This window comes from Sphaerodactylus townsendi, linkage group LG07 (genome assembly GCF_021028975.2).
Source record: "Sphaerodactylus townsendi isolate TG3544 linkage group LG07, MPM_Stown_v2.3, whole genome shotgun sequence".
Taxonomy (NCBI): domain Eukaryota; kingdom Metazoa; phylum Chordata; class Lepidosauria; order Squamata; family Sphaerodactylidae; genus Sphaerodactylus; species Sphaerodactylus townsendi.
Genome location: NC_059431.1, coordinates 53428813 through 53449331, shown reverse-complemented (window position 1 = coordinate 53449331; position 20519 = coordinate 53428813). Strand labels below are relative to the sequence as shown.

General features: G+C 40.4%; 1 protein-coding gene across 2 annotated transcripts in view; it reads right to left on the bottom strand.

Annotated features, from left to right (window-relative positions):
* FER (FER tyrosine kinase) overlaps window positions 1-20519 on the bottom strand; it is a 130794-nt gene that overhangs the window by 22269 nt on the left and 88006 nt on the right. For both annotated transcript variants that reach the window (XM_048502984.1, XM_048502986.1), the window contains exon 17: window positions 5336-5459. In XM_048502984.1, the coding sequence (XP_048358941.1) occupies window positions 5336-5459 (124 nt within the window). The remainder of the gene's footprint in view (window positions 1-5335; window positions 5460-20519) is intronic.

Here is a 20519-nt window from a genome sequence, read left to right as displayed (position 1 = left end):
TGATACTTAATGGATCAAACCCTATCTTTTAAGCATACACTGTAACGACTTGTTAATTTTTCCAATTTGGATTCTGAGACATGTACAGTTTCCTAAGAAGAATTCTTCCTGTATCACTCTCTGGAAACTCAAGACATAACTAGGACGGGCAGTTGATATTTTTCTCTCCACCTTTGGAAGTACAAGAAAACATTTTGCCAGAAGATCTCCAAACCTGGCTCTAGGCTCACCCCAAACCTCTAGGCTTACCCTATTTGGAGTCACATTTAATGATTTCAATGAAACTTTGACCATGTATACTTGCCACTGTAGCATAAAGAAAATAAACTCGGACAGTGCAGCCACTAAGTAAGAATACAATACTACATATATTTTACTACTAAAGAACAAATTTTTAAAAAAGGAAATGTTAAATAATGTTAAATAAAATGAAATTCAGAAATTCAAAAGGAGGCTGAGTTGTTTTGCTTGGTAGACTGTGAACTCACAGAGTAAAAACAGCTACGAACAGGGAGAGTAGATTGAGGGGGGGAGATATTAGATGTGCGGGAGGGTAGTGGAAAGAGAAATTAGTGTAGGCAGCCAATGAAAATTTTTCAGAGCTAAAATGATATGATCATTCTACACCATTCCAGACAGCAGCCTGGATGCTACATTCTGAACAAGCTTAAGTTTCCAGACTGTTTTCAAAGACAGCTCCCCATAATGCACATTGTAGTAGTCTAACATGGAAGTAATCAGAGCATGGGCCCACGATGGCCAGAACATGCTTTTCAAGAAACTGCTATAGCTGGTGTACCAGTTAATAAAAGGTACTACCTGCCACAGAGGAGATATGAGCCTCCAACCGTAGACCCAGCAGCCATCCCAAGCTGTTAGCCAGTTCCTTCAGGGAGTGGACAAACCTCTCCAGGGCTGGCTGGTTCCTCAGTCTTTGACCAACTTTGTCATTAATAAGCAGCATCTCAATCCTGGCCCTCATCCCTCTTGTTACCTTCCCCAGGCACCTGTTCAAGGCTTCCAAAGACTCACTGAACTCAACTGTTAAGAAGTAGGAGCTGGGTGTTACACATATATCTATGGCACCTCACTCCAAATCCCCTGATGATCTCTCTCAATAGTTTCATTTAGATGTCAAACAACACGATGGGCAACATGGAACCCTGTGGGACCCTACAGTTTGGTGTTCACTTTCAGATGGGAAAAGTCAAATTCCCCTTCTAAAACAGTTAAAATACTGATGGAATACGCCAAGGTGAAGCCAGGCTGGCAACTGTTCAAGGTACTTATTCAGCAACAATTGACAATGGTGAAGTTGAAAGGTATGCAAATTTACTCACTAGAGTTCCGTTGTACATTTTGGCTGCTACCAAATGCAAGAAAGAAAAATATGTTGCATCACTGTAGCTGGAATTAATTTAACATATAATCTATAATAAGGAATTTTGTTCAGTTGAGCTCCTAAAAATCAAGTTTTCTAACAAACCTATTAAATCAAGGAGTCTGGACAAAGTATTACATATTAAAGTTATCTTCCAAGAAATGCGACATTTATAATAAGGCAAAGCATGTAAATCTTTTATCGCACATCAAGTGACTCTAGCCATCTCTGTTATCTGACCTTTAAAACATGATTATATATAGAAAACTATCTTATTATTCATACCCATTTAGTCTCTGGTAGACATTGTGAACTAGAATAAATAAAATATGCTGAGGCAAGTATTCATCATTAGTTGAACTGTGTGTTTGTCTTTCTTCAAGGAAAGTATCACACCAAAAGCAAACTGGGATGTAATTATTTCATGTATAAGCAATCCCAGTGTATCACTTATCATTACCTTGACAATATGGTGTTAACTTCCAATGAAAGACCTTACTGGGAATATAGAATGTGCAGCCCAGAAGGAAACATTTATTGTTAATCAGTTGTTCTTTGGCAACTTCATCTTTGGCAACTTCATAACCTTGGACCCCATGAACCAAACCTCAACAAACCTGAGAGGTATCATCAGGAGCGTCTCCCAAAAAATCCCTGATGAGGAACTAAGCACCACTGGAACAGTATTAACAGGAAAACGCCATTAGATAATATTTATATAAAGAAGCAGAGAGGGCAAGCAGAGAGATGAGGTAGGAGATGGGAAGAAAGGGCAAAAATCCAGGAAGTAAAGTGCTGAACATACTGAACAGTTAAAAAAAAAGTTCTGTAAAGTTGTGCTTCACCTTAGTTTAAAAATTAGATCATGTTTGGCAACCATTATAAGCACACCTAAGAGATAAAAAGCTCACATAAATACAATGCCAATATGATAAATAAGTATGGATTCATAACAAATTAAATTAAACAGAATAATATTGACCGGTCTTGTAATTCTTGGAGAATGACCAGTGGTGGGATCCAAAAATTTTAGTAACAGGTTCCCATGGTGGTGGGATTCAAACTGTGGCGGAGCGCCAATGGGGCTGGGCGCGGCACGACGAGGGCGTGGCCAGGCATTGTGGGGTGTGGCATTCCTGGGCGGGGCTGTGGCAAGGACGCAGCCACTGCGCCGGTCCTTGGGTGGAAACAAATGCATGCAGGCGCAGGCTACCACCCACCCCGGTGCACCTCCTGCTAGACTACTTCAAGTTCTGCGCGCTACTGCTGAGAGGAGGGGCGTAACTAAGGCGAAAATCATGTGGCAAAATCACCAATTAGTAACCCCCTCTCGGCAGACACAAATAATTAGTAACCTACTCTCAGGAACCTGTGAGAACCTGCTGGATCCCACCTCTGAGAATGACACTACTATGAAAAAAGCACTCTGTAATTTGTTTCATGTACTTCAAAGCACAAGACACAGCTTGAAAATTTACAATTAAAAACACACACATATTCTGAGGTCAATGAGAAGCCTTCAGTGTATTTTAGTTCAACTTCAACTGCACCTTGAAGACTTGCATGTGGCGTTTGGGTGGGTATTTAAATAACACAGGCGAGTCAAATGAACCCAGAAGCATTCTACCTTTAGAAGAAGAGGAGGAAAAGGAGGAGGAGAAGTTTGGATTTATGCCCTGCCTTTCTTTCCTGTAAGGAAATACACCAAAAAGGTCAGATAATGTTATTAGGAAAATCTTACCAGGACTTCTCCACACATACTTTCCTACACCTTGGATTCCTTACAGCAGGGCTGTTTTCAGGAATATTGCTCTACTTGTCCTGTTTCTGTGTTTTCCTGTTTTACTATGATGTTTTGCAGAAAGGCTGTGGTCAAATGTCTTTCAGTGCTGCCGAGATGGGAAGGTTTTCATTTTAGCAGGTTTCATTCACTTCAGTGGCATTTTCTTTGTTTCAGCCATGTCTTCAGTGGCATTTTCTTTGTTTCAGCCATGTCTTCAGTGGCATTTTCTTTGTTTCAGCCATTTGTTTCACCATTCCACACTACCACCACTGGAGGGCTTTTGGGGACATGGAGAATATACCACACTAAACTTTCCCTTCTCACTTAGACACAGTGAGAAACAGACTTTTCTCTGTGATACACCTCTAAAGATGCCAGCCAAAGATGCAGGCAAAACGTTAGGAACAAAATCCACTAGACCACAGCTACACAGCCCAGAAAACCCTCCAGAACCAAAACAAGGAATTGCTAGATTACCATAGCAATGTATTGCCATGATTTATTGGTTTTAAACTTTCATTTAAAAAAGAAGACATGTCCTTTTCATTGTAGCACTGTAAGCGGAGTTACAACCTGCACTTTCCCCTTATAACACTGCAAAGAAAAGGACTAGATACTTTAAAAAATGAAAGCTGGGATCACAGCAATAGATATGTGACATTATAATACTACACTGATGTAGCAACTTCCTTTTAAAAAACTTGCTGATGGAAAGGGAGAAGAATGGTGGGTTGGAATGAGACTCAATTTTCTGAAGGCTGAATGGAACTACCCTGCCTCCCTCTTTCCACTGGGGAGACAGGAGACCCCATGAAATAACATGAAGCAGGGAAGGGAAAACTGAATACATTTTACACCTTAATCTGGATCCAATCTGGTGGGCTCCAGAAGGCTGAGGCAAGGAAAACTTCTAGGTGTGCAAAAATAAAGGTGCAAATGATGTTTTCAGAGTTATTTCAGAATGCTTTTAGGGACAGTCACAAGTTCCCTGAGTTTTAATTTCAAACTTTGGGATCACTCTTAGAACAATTATGAATTCCCTGTCAGAGGTGGAGCTACCAGGGCGGGGGGGGGGGGGGCAGGAGAATAATGCTGAAGATGAGTGTCTCGCTAAGGATTAATTCAGACCCAGCTCTCCGAAGCTATTTTCTAAAGTAAAGTAAAGCAAAAGACAATGTCTGAATCCAATCACAGATCACAACGTAACAAGGAGTTTGACTCTTGACTGTCAGAAGCAATTAAGAATCAGTTCAAAGTGACTAAGCTTTCACAACCTGAAGAGATAAAGGTTTTGGTGATACAGGTAAATTGTTTCAGTAACAAAATGAAACTAAATTAAAAACAATCCATTAGCATCTTCTAAAACTCTTCAATTTTCACCTAAACGTGTTGTGCCAAACAAGAAAGTTAGAAATCAAATCAGAAATTTAAGGTGGAAAGAGTGTGGTAAGTCTTCAACCATTGGAGAAATTCTTTTGGAGGAAAAGAGATGAGAAAGACCAACATTAACATACTAAATTATTAACTATAGTAATATTAAGCATAGTAGTATTAATGTAGTAAAATATTAGCATTAACATAGTAAAATCAGATATATAGACAGGTTGCATATGAGAAGAAAAACAAGCTTAAGTTTAACAATTGGTTACAATCTGGAAAATGCTTATGGATTTCAAGAAAAGGTAACAAATCATAATCTCTCTTCTAGCCATGGCTGATTCCGCGTGGGCCAAAAACAGCAGTGTGAAAATGGTGTGAAAACAGTATAAACCTTTTTACACCGTTTTAAACTCTTTTGCACCATTTTAATACCGTTTTCACACTGCTGTTTTGGGCCCATGCGGAATCAGCCCATGTCTCAGTTTCAGACAGGACTGTTACTGGTTCATTAATTGGGCCCTAATCCCTTGCCACCAACTTGCACTACATTTTAAACATATGGCTCAATGGGAAGAATAACTTGGCCTCCATAAAGAGCTGACAGTGAAATACACACATTGTTTTATAACTGAATTAAAAAAAGAAGTAGTAGCTAGGAAAAGAGACATGGCATTGAAAAATATATGAAGTCAATTCAACTTTTCATTCATCCGTTATTGTTACAGCTTATGCATGTACCCATTTATCTAAATACTCAATGCTGTAGTGCAGAACATTTGCATTGATCTTACCTATGAATACAGTTTTTGGATTCAAGATATGCCATACCAGCAGCAACATCTAACGAAAATTTCACAAGCTGTTTGGTTTTGAGCTCATCCTTCTTCTTTCTTAAAAAGGAGAGGAAATCACCTCCTAGAGAAAGAGACAGGTAGACAATGAGACATGACAGGGATGATATTCTCATTTATCTCTTATTAGCGACAACTGACAGAACAACTGTGTTATACTTTCAGATGTGTTTTTAAAACAATTTGTCTCAGCATACGATAAAAAAAAAGAAAATACAAAGATAATATTTCCACCAACACTCAGCTTACTTAAATACTACTTCGCTGAAGCATTTTTGGACAGAATGCTACCAACACCTATGCATAACTCTGATTTAAAGATACAAAAGGGATTTATTAGAGTTTAATGAAAAGCAGAAACAGCCAGTACCTGAACTAATTAAAAACTATGAACATGACAATAGCTGACAAGTTTTTTATTATGGTATTTTAATACTGAATAATGATGAGAATCCAGAGCACCACCCTCTGTGCACACAGAAGGGCTTTTGCTTCATGAGTGGCAGCCTGCCAGACTTCACAGTGAATATTTTTGTAACAGAAGGGACTTTCAAAAACCGTTTGTGATATGGCATGGAGGTATACACTTCAAAGGAGAAAAAAACCAAAAATCCTACAGGACATGCCAAAGATTTTACAAGTTCCTAAAGGGATACTTTCAGTCTACGTGTTATTTACATTTCTAGTCTACATGTTATTTACATTTTTATTCTCGCCAGTCCCAGAAGTTATTTAGATGAAAAGCAGAGAGATCACACAACATTACTGTTAGAAATTTAACTTGAAGAATTCTTTTCACAATACCTATCATTGCTAACAGCCAGTTCCAAAAATGACAGCATAGTTTTTCATATCTCAAAACACATACAATGTTTAAGATTCTGCTCTGGCCATAATGATGCTTCATACCTGCCTAATCTAATAGACAATGTTTGACAAATACACTCATATCCTTGCGAAAAAGACAGTTAAATGTTGGCTGGGTAGATTCACAGGTGGCTGAACAAGTATACCCAATGACTGCTCATTAGGAGTTTGCATTCACTCTGAAGGGGAGAGATCCAGTGGGGTGGCCCTGGGCCCTGTGCTGTTTAACATTTTTTATCAATGAGTGAGATGAGGTCACAGAGGAGATGTTTATCAAATATTATTATTATTATTATTATTATTATTATTATTATTATTATTATTATTAAATAATTAGATAATTAGATAGAGCACAATTTAAAACATCAGTAATTTACAGTAAAAGACATATGGCTCTATTAGGATTAAAACAACTAAAAAATCCCCATAAAACACAGCATTCAAATATATAATTCCTTGCGTCCGGTCACTAACCCCTGCCCCCCGGAGGGGGTGGTCCCTCAGATGTTACGGGGACCATCAAAAGGGGGGAACAACCGACATAAACCTGGATGACATGAAGCTGGAAGACACAGTAAACACTGAAGAAGACAGTCATAATTCAAAATCATCTTGGCAGGTAGCACATTAGGCCATAAATCAATAAACTAAATTCTACAAAGATAAAAGCAGTTGTTGGTTTTTGCTACAAGTCACAGCTGACTTATGGTAATCTCATGGGTTTTTCAGACAAGAAACTAACAGAGGCCATTTGCCATTGCCTGGCTCTGCATAACAACCCTGGACTTGCTTGGTGGTCTTTCCTGCAAACACTATCCAGGGCTGATCCTGCTCAGCTTCAGAGATCAGAGTAATCTGTGCTACCCAAGTTAGAGGAACAACCTTAGGTTGCAGAAGACATGACTTGGCAGAAGTACATTTTAGCAGGATCCTACTATCTCAATTGATCACAAGCTAAACAAATAACTTGTGTGATGTAGCTGCAAATGGAGATAATACAGTTTTGGGCAGTCTTAACAAAATCATAGTGTCTACATCAAGGGAAGTAACTATTTATTTATTTATTTATTGGTTTTGTATCCCACCCTATTCCCACAGGGGATAAATTCTACTGTATCTTGCACAGTCAGATCTCAAGTGAGTAATGTATTCAGTTCAGGGCACATTTTAAGAAGGACACTGATAAATCGAGTACATCAAGACAAAAGTGATCAGAATGCTGAGGGTCTGGCAAACAAGCCCACTGAGAAAAGGTTGAAAAAACTGAGACTGCGTTGCTGGAGAAGCAAAACCAAGAGGAGATGTGAACAATATAGAAGATGGAGCTAATGGATAAAGATTTCAAAGAAGCAGATTTTGGTTCAATGTTAGGGAAAATTGCCTAACAATAACAGCTGTTCAGCAATGGAACCAACTGTCTTAGAAGGTGTTGGTTTCTCCTTCATTAGAAGGCCATCTGTCAAGGATGCTGAAGGGCCATATGGCTGCACTGAGCTGGGGGATGGACTAGATGACCTGAAAGACTCTCTTTTCAACGAACACTCAGACTCTGTAATTGAATCTCTGTTAGACAGCTTTTCACAAACTGATATTCTTCATTTAAAGAGAGAGAGATTCCAATTTGCTAAATGTTTCCTACCCTATACTGATATTACTTATTTCACAGATGATGCAAAGCACATGACTATTAACAGCGGACTAAACCTCCTAACAGTCCTCAAATTTAAGCTGACATGTAAATGACAGGGATTAGCATTTTACTTTGCCAACTCCTGAGCTTTTTACCAGGTCTTTCAAGGATCTGGGCTTCTTTACATAGAAAGACTGGAGGTGATGGCTTAATTGCATGTTCTTTAATTAAAGCTTTCCAGAAAACAAAAATACCCTGCTTAACCTTTGGGTTATTCTCTCACCTATTTTTTTTTAAAGAAAGCATGTTTTCTATTTCTTATTCTGGTAATAATGCTGTAATAGTACTGATGTACTTACACCAAAAACAGATATAAAATTATCATATGTCAATTTTTAAATATACTGTTTATTTCTGTTACAAAATCCATGTATCAAAACAAATAGAAAAAATATATTTATAATAATGTCCAAATCTCTGAATTAAAGCGTAAATTCCAAAATGATAACGCCCAAGGCTACACTTATTCCTTTGGTTTAATACTATGTCATACATCTATTCATGCCTAGGGACTGGTGAAAAGCAGAAGGCAGAGAGGGAGGAAGGGCATTTCTGGAAGAGATAAGAGGAAAGATTGTGGAGAGTTAAAATGGAAGAACTACTAAGAGGGATAAGAATGAGGGAGAAACTGGGCTGGAAAGAAGACGAGGAAGGAGATTGAGAGAGAGTGTGCGCCTGATCCTGAAGCACAAATGTTGTCCAGAGTTGCAGCTGAGCTGTGAGACTCCTGGGATGAAACTGAATCTTAAATGCTGGGTTAAAATGGATCCTTTTTGTATCCCAATTTTTCAACCTTTTCTGCCAGTAAAGAAAACATGGCTTTCTTGTTACTTAAGTTATTTTGTGGGGCAGAAACTTAAGTTATCTTACTGATTGAAGATCTACCAGACATGCCTGTATTATTCTGGACATTCCTTGAGTTGAGAGGAATGTCAGGCGGTTGTCCCCCAAGCACAAGTAATTCAGGCCTAAATGTGGGTAGATCCCATGGACTCACAAGGCAAATTCATGATGAGGAGTTGTCACAGTTTCTTATGGGAAGCTGGCTATTGCATCATTAGTTGATACTTGTGATTCTCTAGGTTGATGCAAGATAGAGTATGCCTACACATCAGTCTGCATAGGCACCAAGAGTGCAGGTGATTTTGAGCAGTGGGAGTGGATAAGTGGGTGGGTAACAGCCCATGACTTCCTAGCCCTCCAGAGGAATCTGTCCCAGGGAATTTCACACCCTTAGAACTTTCATCACAATCTGAGCACCCTCAGCCAAGAATGCACCCAAATTTATCCAATCCTATCTAGAAACTTATGTGAACTGCCTTATAATGAATCCATCAAGGTCAGAATTATCTATTCAGACTGGCAAAGGCTTTCCAGGGCCTCAGATACAGATCTTTCACATCATTTATTATTTGATCCCGCCTAACCAGAGAGGCAAGCGATTGAACTTGGGACTTTCAGTATGGCAAGCTGATCACTGAGCCACCATCCCTTCTCACTCTCAGCTCTTTCTGCGTTCGTGATATTTCTGAGAGGTAGATCTTAACTGGCGGGCTGGGTAATATTGGAGAAAACTGCCTTTTTCTTTCATCTAAAACCAAAATACCTTTTGCTTTTTTATCTCTTTACACTGAGTGGTTTTACCTATTCCATGCTCTGATGAGTACAACATTCAATAACTGGAAAGAGATCCCCAGTCTTAGTTTCTGTTGATGAAATGTCAATGAATCATCCTGGGAAATTAGTCAGAAATCAACATACACAGTCAGCTTGAAGTTGCATTAACTAACATACACAGCTTGAAGAGAACCTACACAGTCAGCTTGAAGTTGTATTAATGTGGTTGTGTTTAAAAGAAGAATTAGTTTTTATACCCTACTTTCTCTGCCTTCAAGGAATCTCAAAGTGGCTTACGTTCCCTTCCCGTCCCAAGAAAAGAAACCTTCTGAGGTAGGTGGAGCTGAGAGAATTCTGAGAGAACTGTGACTAGCCCAAGGTCACCCAGCAAGTTTCATGTGTAGGAGTGGGGTAACAAACCCAGTTTAGAGTCTGCCATTCTTAACCAGTAACCATTACAATACCCCAAGGCATGAGAACAGCCCAGAGCCCTTCGGGGGTAGAGCGGTATAAAAAACCCATAAATAAATAAAATAAATAAATAAATATATGATCGTTTTAACAATGGATGGGGGGGGGGGGGGAGAGAGAAATCTTGTGTCTCAGAGGTCCAGTACAGGTGACAGCTTTGTTTCTTATTTTATGCTAGAAGGAAAATCATGACATTCAATTTCCTGGCACTTATTTGTTGCCCTACTTCCTTATCTCTCCCATTCTATTCTTTGTTTTTTTCAAATTTTACCTTCCTTCACTCAACATTTTTTTAATTTCCTTGTCACCTTTCACATTTCTTTCTTCCCCTTTCTCTGTCCTCCATCTGTCTCAAGTCTCTCTGAACTTCATTCCTACCTGCCACCTGCGGAGCCCTTGAAAAGCCAGAGGGACAGCCTTGCACTAGATTACCTCTTTCCTCCAGGGTTGGGAACTGCAGGTGATATCAGAGGGGGATGAAGCCAAGCAATATACCATTAGATGCGGGGTGCCACAAGGAGTCATCCTTTCCCCAACATTATTTAACACTTTCATGCGACCCCTGGTCCAGTTGGTAAGGAGATATGGTTTACAGTGCCATCAGTATGTTGATGACACCCAACTCATCCTTACAATGGAGGGTCAGCAGACTGAAACTTAATACAGCGAAGACAGAGATCCTGTGGCTGGGTCAGGGGGAGGGGCCAAGGAACTTTCAATTGCCAGCCTTAGATGGTGAGGCCCTACATCTGGCCTCATCAGGGAAAAGTCTTAGCATGACCTTGGACTCTACCATTTTGTTAGAGGACTAGGTCATGAGAACAGCCCAGACTTCGTTTTTCCACCTTCATCGGGTGATATTATTAACTTGCATGCCATGAAAAGCTTCAACTGCCTATTTTCAACCAGTGAACTTCTATTATAGAACAAGAAATTTTTCTCCAGGCCTATTGGCAACTCCAACTAAATCCATTATTTGAATTCAAAAACATCACTAGTGATAAGCATCTTTTACCAAGCACAAACTCCAAACAAATAATAATAAAATACATATTTTTAATTAACTGAACAGGTTGTATCCTGCGAAATCTGTGGGTAGATATTTCCTGCCTTTCCATTTACCCCATAGCGCACTTTGATAAAGAAAATACTGGCGCAGGGGGATGGGGGTGAGCAAGCCTCAGGAACAAAATACCATGGCCATGGAATCAACAGTGTATGGGGAGAATCAGGAAAAAAACATTCACACTTCCCTCTTTTGCTGCCCACAAGAGGCTCTGCTGATGCAAAGAGACAGTAATAACCTCGGTATGGCCCCTTCCTTACTGCTGGAGGTACTAGATCTCTCACTGGCAACCTACTTTTCCTGCCGTTGCTCTGAGTGGAAAAACATTAAAAACAAATAAACCATAATCAGAACATGCTTTATGATGTCACTTTTGGGAAAACCCCAAATTGCCGGTTGGTAGGTCCTGGAACTGCCAACCATAGTGTTTCCAGCACTTTCTAGAGCTACCCATCAGCACTCTGCCACCATGCCCCTGTCATGCCTCCATTTCAAGTCCTCCATCTGGTTACCATTCCCCACCTCGTATTACTATTCACTGAAGACCCCAGATTGCCATTACATGTTATCTCTAAAGCCCCTCTTTGACCCCCCCCCCATCAGCTTTTGGGTTGAATAAAAGAGGCTTTTAGAGGATGTGGACAAAAACCCATGTCTGCAAGTGCTGTTGTGCTCACAGTCGATAGGATGAAACCCAATGGTTCTCACTGAGAATCTTGTGTATATAAAAATCAGTGATAGATACAAAACTTTCTATTATAGTCTTCTAGTCATTCTAAATGTTCTAATGGGGTGGGGAAGCTTGCAAAGCAATCTGAAACATCGTCTCTGCTTACCATCATTTCTGAATGTAGTTTCAACAGAAAATCGATGCATTTAATACATATGTTTTTAAATAATGAAGCAAGATGTACTGCACTGGCCTTTGAGTATCATTTCCCAGACAATTATAAGCAGCCAACTGTATGCCACATCATACCCAAAACAATAATGTCTAGACATGCTGAAAAATTGCTTTCCTTAAAATGGTGTTTTTTTTCTGCTGGTATTGATCTGTTGCTTGCTTTAGTGCAAGCTTTAATATAATTTGCTATTTGGAAAAATTCTGTTTGCGCAGTCATAATGGAGGACAAAGGAACACACACATACACAAACAGAAAATCACTGTTAATAGCTCAGGTTTTTCACTTTTCCATGTAACTCACTATTGGATTATAAAAATTGCAGATTTTAGAGAAAACAGTTGCCTGTTCAGAACAAAGACTTAAACAGCCATTATTACATTACAAACATTATTAAATTACAGTGTAAAAGAAAATAGAATAATCTAGTAATCAGTGGCATATATTTTAAGTCTGCCCTCTAATCAAATGTAGCTCTGATTTTTAAAAAAGGTAAAATTCCATCTACCAATGAATGAAAACTAGTAAAAACACACAAAAAATAAAGCCCTTCTCAGTCCCTTCCCAAATGCAATTTGATTACAAATAAAGTGAATGTTAATTACTTGTGAAGTTCAACAACAGATAACAGCATCTGTTTAATACAACAGTAAAACATGGTGTTAACGGTTAAAACATGGAGCAGCAGTGGTGTAGTGGTTAAGAGCAGGTGCACTCTGATCTGGAGGAACCGGGTTTGATCCCCAGCTCTGCCGCTTGAGTTGTGGAGGCTTATCTGGGGAATTCAAATTAGCCTATGCACTCCCACACACACCAGCTGGGTAACCTTGGGCTAGTCACAGCTTTCTGGAGCTCTCTCAGCCACACCTACCTCACAGGGTGTTTGTTGTGAGAGGGGAAAGGCAAGGAAATTGTAAGCCCCTTTGAGTCTCCTATAGGAGAGAAAGAGGGGATATAAATCCAAACTCTTCTTCTTCTTCTCTTCTTAATCAGTCCTTAAAGTAAATGACAGTGCAAGCAGATTGAAACCTAATTTCTACTCACACTTTTTCTTGAGTTTCTAGTTCCACCAAAGCAGATAAACTTTCCCTGCACTATTTCAGAATAAATGGAACTTCACAACCTTAATTAGGATATCAAAAGTAATGCAAAAATAATTTATGACAAACTCAACAGCTGTCTACGAGGTATAAAACAAATGCATGCACATATTTACTCTATTGGATATTCCAATCTAACACACACTTCATCCATCAATACAATAACAGTTGCATCACTTAGTATCCCATAAAGACTGGAATAAACCAGAAACCCAACAAACACCATAACTTTAGCTGTATCAAGTGAACTGGTGATCAGACTCTGGAAAATACGGTACAGTGAAAGCAGAACAAAAATCTGTGCAGTCAAGTGTTCTTCAGCAATTTAAGGTGAGATTCTGAAATCTGGAATGACTGCTTTCAGTTTTTCTGCATATGATCATAGTCAGAAGGAGTCCTCAATTCCAAGTTCTTTCAACTACTGCAAGACTGTCTGACAAGTCTGGAGCTTCACTCTTGGTCCTTGGTATAAGGGACAATTCTGAAGTCAAACACATTGATGTTTGAATCAAGTATATTATTTGGGACTGCAAATTCTTTAATTATAGTTACCAATATGTATTGGGAACAGAAGAAGGACCATCACTCTCATCTGCACTGGTTTAAAGATGAATATCTAGCAACATCAACACATTATACATAGGGGATGAATTTAATGATTAAAATAGAAAAGTTGATGTAAACATAGATAGCTATGCGCAGATTTGGAGATCAAAATTCTGCAGAAGTGTACATATGCAAAGCAAAATAAGTCTGCATAACTCATGGCAAATGAAACTGCTTCAATTATGTATTGATAGAAAGGAAATTGCCATGATCCAATCAGAAAGTCTGAGAAAATCATAGTTACTGTACATCCATTCTTCTGGGAGCCCCATTTACACAGTGAAGCCTATACAGAGGAGGCAGCGCTACAGAAAAAGGTTGTAGAATCAAGTTCTAAGGAGCCAATAGGGCAAAGCTACTATTTGTGTAGCTTTCCTAGTGCTAAGCCAACATCACCACCATATCAATGGGAACCTGACAGATTTCTATACAGCTATTCATGCACTGATAACCTCCCAGTTAGACTACTCTAACACGCTCTACCTGGCGTTGTTCTTGAAAATGGTCCAGAAGCTGCAGTTAGCCCAGAATGTGACAGCTCAGCTCCTAGTGGATATCTCACAATTTTATCATATAAAACCCAGCTTGAGGCCCCAATTCAAGGTGGTGATACTGACATACAAAGCCCTAAATGGCTTGGGTCCTACATATCTGAAGAAACGCCTCCTCCCATATAGAGCTGCCAAGGCACTCAGGTCAGTGGTGGGTGGGGGGGCTCCTAGCAGCCCCATTGCCTTCCGAGATGTAGGGGGTGGGGGCCACTCAGAGGAACTTCTCTGTGGTGGTCCCAGTGCTTTGAAACACTCTCCTCCAGAGGTGTATCAGGCACCAACTCTGCAGGAGTATAGGTGCCTGGACAAAACCACCCTCTGTACCTGAGAGGTGCCTGCCCCCCTTATACTCCCTTTTATTTTTTGGTATCAGGACTAGCTCTCTCCTGGTTTAGCCCCCGCGCAAACTCTGAAATTTGTTGGGGTGGGTTCTATGTGGATTGGGTGATATAAAAATATGTATTTTTAGGAGGGGGTCTAGGGTAGGGAATGGGGATGGCTGATTAAGGAGTGTTTACATTGGCCTTATATAATTGTATTTTTATAGTGTTTTTAAGATTGTACTATGTCTAGGGACTCTGGTAGTGGGTAGGAAATAAATCTACAGAAAATAAATAAATAGGAAAACAGTTCTGAGAGCCAGCATAGTGCAGTGGTTAAAGTGTCAGATTAGGATCTGTGAAACCCAAGATCTAATCCCCACTCTGCAATAGAAGTGTGCTCATACACTCTCTGCCTCAACTCTGGTAAGTATTTGGATGGGAGACCTCTAAGGAATACCAGAGGTGTGATGCACAGGCAGGTGATGGCAAACCTCACCTCTGAATGTATCTTGCCTTGAAAGCCTCATAGGGTTGCCATAGGTCAGATGATTTGATGGAGGAACAGTCCCAACTATTACATATCAATACCAACCTTTTATGAATAAAAGAAAATACTGATCCAACTGAACGTATCATTTTCCTAAATTTCTTTCCCATGATTCATTTGCTGAAAGCTTACTGTATTTTAACACCCTGACTATTGTACAATGATCCATGGAATTTTGTTCTGCATAGTTGAAACCAATAATTTTGTTTTTGAAAGAATGTGCTAAAAATGTTTCAGAGTCCTCTATTCTTGTACTGTGACTAGAATTTTTTTTACAAAGCATGAAACAACCAACTCTGTTGGTAGGATTATACATTTCTTCTTAGACGAGAATGTGAACTTTCTAATCTTTCACCAATACAATAGTGATTTAATAACACAAAAGAGGGGGGTAGATATGATCAATAGTACCTACTTAACAGAGACATGATAAATATTGCATTTTAGTACCATCTGATCAGAGAGCCATAAGACATTGTAACTGATATTTTCAACATCAAATCCTGTGACAGTATCCTTTCTAGGCAAGGTATGAATCAATGTGTGTAACAGCCAGTACCATTTATCTGTCAGAACAATATCTACATTCTATTTCCCCAGTGAAGTACATCAGAAATTCCCTTAATAGGTTTGTAGGTTTTGGCATCTCTTGTACAGAAATGGCACCCAATGGAACATCTCTTTTGACACTGCTCTATGAACTATGACAGAAACAGAAAACTAAATAAATATCTGGATTACTGAATTCTAACGAAATCTTCAAATCAGAAATCTTCAAATCAGGGAAAAAATTCAGTCTTTACTCATTCTATTCAACTCAAACATTATTTTTTCTCAAAGGACAATAATCCAGAAATTAACCTGTCATGTTCAAGTTTTCTTGTGCTTTACCGCTGAACAGGTAAACAAAAGTATATTCAGTGTCTTTACAGAATAAAGCCTAAAATGAGTGCATGTGAACCTGCCAGATATTAGTCCATTAGCTTCTCTATCTAGAGAGCTAGACATGCACTAATAAAGTTCCACCACAGGCTGTTGAGAGAGAATATACACATAACAAAAGCTATTGGGAGAATTATTTCACACCAGCTAAATACACATCCTGCTGCTCTGCTCTCACTCATCCATACAGTAAATAAGAATACAACTACAATGCAACAGAACAATATTATTTTAGAAATCTGGCGGAGTAGGAATGTTTTCCCCATTTGTGCATTGAAACTCCACCCCACCAGCCACAGCACATCTAGTAACATAATGACATTTCTCCAAACAACTGAGCTTTGCAGCAGCCTATCGCAAAGGAAGAAAAGACAAGGAAAATGCTTCTCAGACTGTAAAGCTTGAAGGTTCAGGAATAGTAAGCAGTTTCAAGTCATCTAGTCCTGTTATTCTGCAACAAAGGTATCTTTTAATATATCTGGATTCTGGAAATTCTCCACAAACTACTGCTAAGGATGTTAATATAAATAATTCACAATAAGGGAGGACATGCAAGGACTCACAGGAGATATCAAAAAATTCCCCTTCTGTTATTTCATCCTTTCCCCCCCTTGAAATCCCCTATAGTATTTAATCTTTTCCTGCTTTCTGCTCTCCTTTCCATCCACCAGCCAACCTACGCTTACCTTTCCCTCCTTACTTCTATCTGGCAGCCTCTCCCAGGGAAAACTGGTGAGTTTGTGAATTGCTTGGTGAGCCAGGCCAAGTTGCACAGTGAGGAACCTGCAAGTCCTTGCAGGCAGAACACCACTTTCTTTTATACCTGGCCTCTCATGATATTCCCTTTTTCCCTCATGCTGGCAACGTTCATGTCCTCATCTTTCCCCACTTCCTTCCCTCATTCACACCCACTATCAACTTACCTTTTATATGCCCCGCCCCCCCCCCGGATGTTCGCCTATATTTATTAGTTATGTCTTTCAAGTATATTCCACTTTTCTCACAACAACCCTGAAATTAGGTTGTCTGGAAACTGTGAGACTGGCCACTGAGAGTCAATGGCAGACTGGGGATTTGAACATGGTTTTTACGCGGTGGCTGCTGCTGAACAGTAGTGAGCTCTCGAACCTGTGTGAGTTGTACAAGGTAGATGGCAGCAAGTTCCCTAGGGCTTGCTGTGGAGTCAGAGTGGTGTACTGGTTAGTGGTTAATAGCAGTGAAATTGCCACTGTATGGAACAGGAAAAACCTGGTAGGCTGCTGCACTGGAGTGTCAGTGGCAGCTGCCTTGGCCTTACCCCAATGCATATGCAGTGAAGGCAGAAAAGGATGTCATACATGGCAGTAATCAGCCCTGATCAGGGATGTCTGCAAAGAAACATAGGCCCTTTCTGCATGGGCTACGCAAGTGGGGATGCACTGGCATAGTCTATGCCAGTGCACCCCCCGGGGCCGTTCGCTCTGCAAGGGGCTGTGCTGCTCCCGGTGCCCTTTTACCTCCTGCTGGGTCCCGTAGCTGTGTGGAGGCCACGGGACACACCCCCGTGGCCATAGCGATGCCTCCAGGGTTGGAGGCCAGGAGGAGTGTCACCTGGCCTGCACAGAGTGACTGGAGCCGGCAGGAGGTAAAAGGGGACCAGGAGTGGTGCGGGGAAAATGCCGGCTTCCACACAATGCCGTTCACTTGGCACCAGATAGAAGCTGGCATTTTCAAAAAGTCATGCTCAATGAGCGAGTCGAGAAAACGCTGTTGTGGGGGGGAAACGCCGATGCTGCTGCTGTATGATCTTCTCCCCTACAACGGCGTTTTTACTGGCCCCACGCCAGTCTAAATGGCCCATGCAGAATGGGCCACTGTGGAAGGAGAGAAAATGAAGCCAACCAATGGGACAGGCTGAGGAAGAAAGGCCCCTTCTGCACATGCAGAATAATGCACTTTCAATCCACTTTGCAGCTGTGTGGAAAAGTGAAATCCACTTGCAAACAATTGTGAAAGTGGACTGAAAGTGCATTATTCTGCATGTGTGGAAGGGGTCATAGTTCCGCTCTGGCAGGAAAGGACTGCCCAAAGCCCCAACCCCACCCCACCTCCCAGCCCCTTCAAGGGTAGATTTCACTACTGTTTCTCTAGGCTTTTCTGGCAGCTTTCTTTCCTGGACAGAAAACCCAATTGTTTGGAAATGCCAAAGCTATTTCCCAAGTGAATATGCTGTGAGTCAGCACTTGATACATATTTATCTGGAAGTAAGTCCCAAAGAAGTTTATGAATCTTACACTGGTAAGTGTACGTTACCCAATGTAAGTGTAAGCAGAAGAGATCACCTAAACTCCCTCAATGGGCTAAGGAATGCTTTTTCCTGCTGACAGTAAAACTGTCTTCACAGGTTAAAGTAAATCAATACCCTCCTTAGCCCCCCATCCATATTCACTTGTAACATTGAAAAATGAACAATTTTTTAATTCCAGCATAAGCTTTGTGAATTAAAGCCCATTTTTTTCAGGTAACATATGATTTATGTCCCCAAACTGAGGTTCTGCTACCCAATTATGGTATAATGAAGGTACTGAAGAATCTTCATCAGATTATAATTTTGATTACTAGGCTATAGACACTGCAGAGGTTTACTTAACATATTAGAGACCAATGTAGCTGTTTTGTAAATGCCTAGCTCTGCCAGGAATTCATTGATATGCAAGAGAATCTTTCCCCAGCACAAGTGCTCTTATGCTTCAGCCTCAAAGCTATGCTTACGTTCTCATCATGGAAATTGAGAACAGGGTTTATGTATCAGGTTGTTAATCAATATGGGCATATACATCTTTCAGTGCTTTCATTATTTCTGCGAATAAAAGCTGGAAAAATCCACTGCTGTATTTTGGACATACAAACAAATTAATTCTACATTACTTTAAATTTTGTAAATAATTTTTGTAAATAAATAATATGAAACAATATGATGCCATGTTTTGGGCCCAGTTATTGTACTACCACTACAAGAAGCATGAAACAAGAAATGGTTCAAAATGGAGTCCACAAAGACTATGGCTCTCAGAATACACTTCATCTACTGCATTCTCAAATCAGAGCCTCAAGTTACTTACTCACTGTGGTTCTTGCTTTATACACAAAAACAAGCAAACAAAAAAAGAAAAAAACGCACCATGAACTTGCTGAATGCCATTCTTTGGAAAGATGCCAAGAACCTTGCCCTCATCCTTCAATCCAACTCACAAACGAATAGATTATCAAGAAACATTACATAAAAAGGAATTGAAAGTATGTACGTACTTTATTCACAATAACTGCTAATCTGCTACACTTTGACCCTTTATTGGCCAAGTTACAGCCTCCGTTTATGAGCAAAATGGGTTTCAGACCCTGACTCCATATAGTTTGCCACTTTTGTTGAGACTGCAGCAGTTCAGCACTGGGTGACTGGTTTGCTTTTTACAAGGAAAATATAACCTCAAGCAGCTGTTAGCACTTGAAATGTACCATTAAACATAAAGAAAATACTTTCATTAAGGGGGGGCAGTGTGTCTAAAGCTTGCCAAATGGATTTTTCAACAGAAAAGCCTTTCTACTACAAGACCCCAACAGTGTTTGGCTCTACATGATATTATGGTGTGAAAGAAAGCTTCTGATCTTATTGTGTGTGATTGTTACAAAGGCTTTGGGAAAATCTGTGGATTCAGATGGATCCAGAAATTGCTGTGTTGACTGGACTATGCTGCACAAATGTTGACAATCAAATTAAGACAGACAGCTGCTAAGATACCATGAGTAGGTAGTTGGTTCCCATAGATAACAAGATTGCACAGAACTGGGTTCCACGCTTAAAGGGAGACCCTTGGAGTGTTTGCATACAATCATGCTGCACAGAGATGGGACTGCCTCCCACCACTCAGCAGTCTTCCCTATCCCCCTCCCTTTCCCAGATTGTAGCCCAGGGACCACAGGGTGCTCCGCAACAGGCAACCCTACCCCTAGGCTTACCAACAAATATAAGAACCTTTTGGGAGCCAGAAGCCAGAAGAAGCTGCAGGGAGCTGGCTGGAACACCTGGCCAGCAGGAGTACGCTTCAGCAGTTCCACTGAGAGGGCAGGGCCACCACAACCCCAACCCAGCTGCAATCTACAGGCTTCAGCATTTCCACATAGTAGAGTGAGGCTGGCACAGTAGTAGAGAACAGGCTGCAAACAGGGGGAAGGAGACAAGAGCCACAAGGCCTTGAAAGACAGCCTATTGACCAATAATAGTCAGGAATAGGGAGCCCCAAGGAACTCTTTTGGGAGGGATAAAAGGGGCACAGGGAAGAGGGAGTGTAGTAAGGAGTGGGATGAGAAGTGTGCAAACATGTTGTAAGCTGCTTCCCATTAAAGCCTGCCTATTGGAAACTGCGAGCTTCAGTGTGCTTCTTTGCCCTGTGAGTGGCCCACCA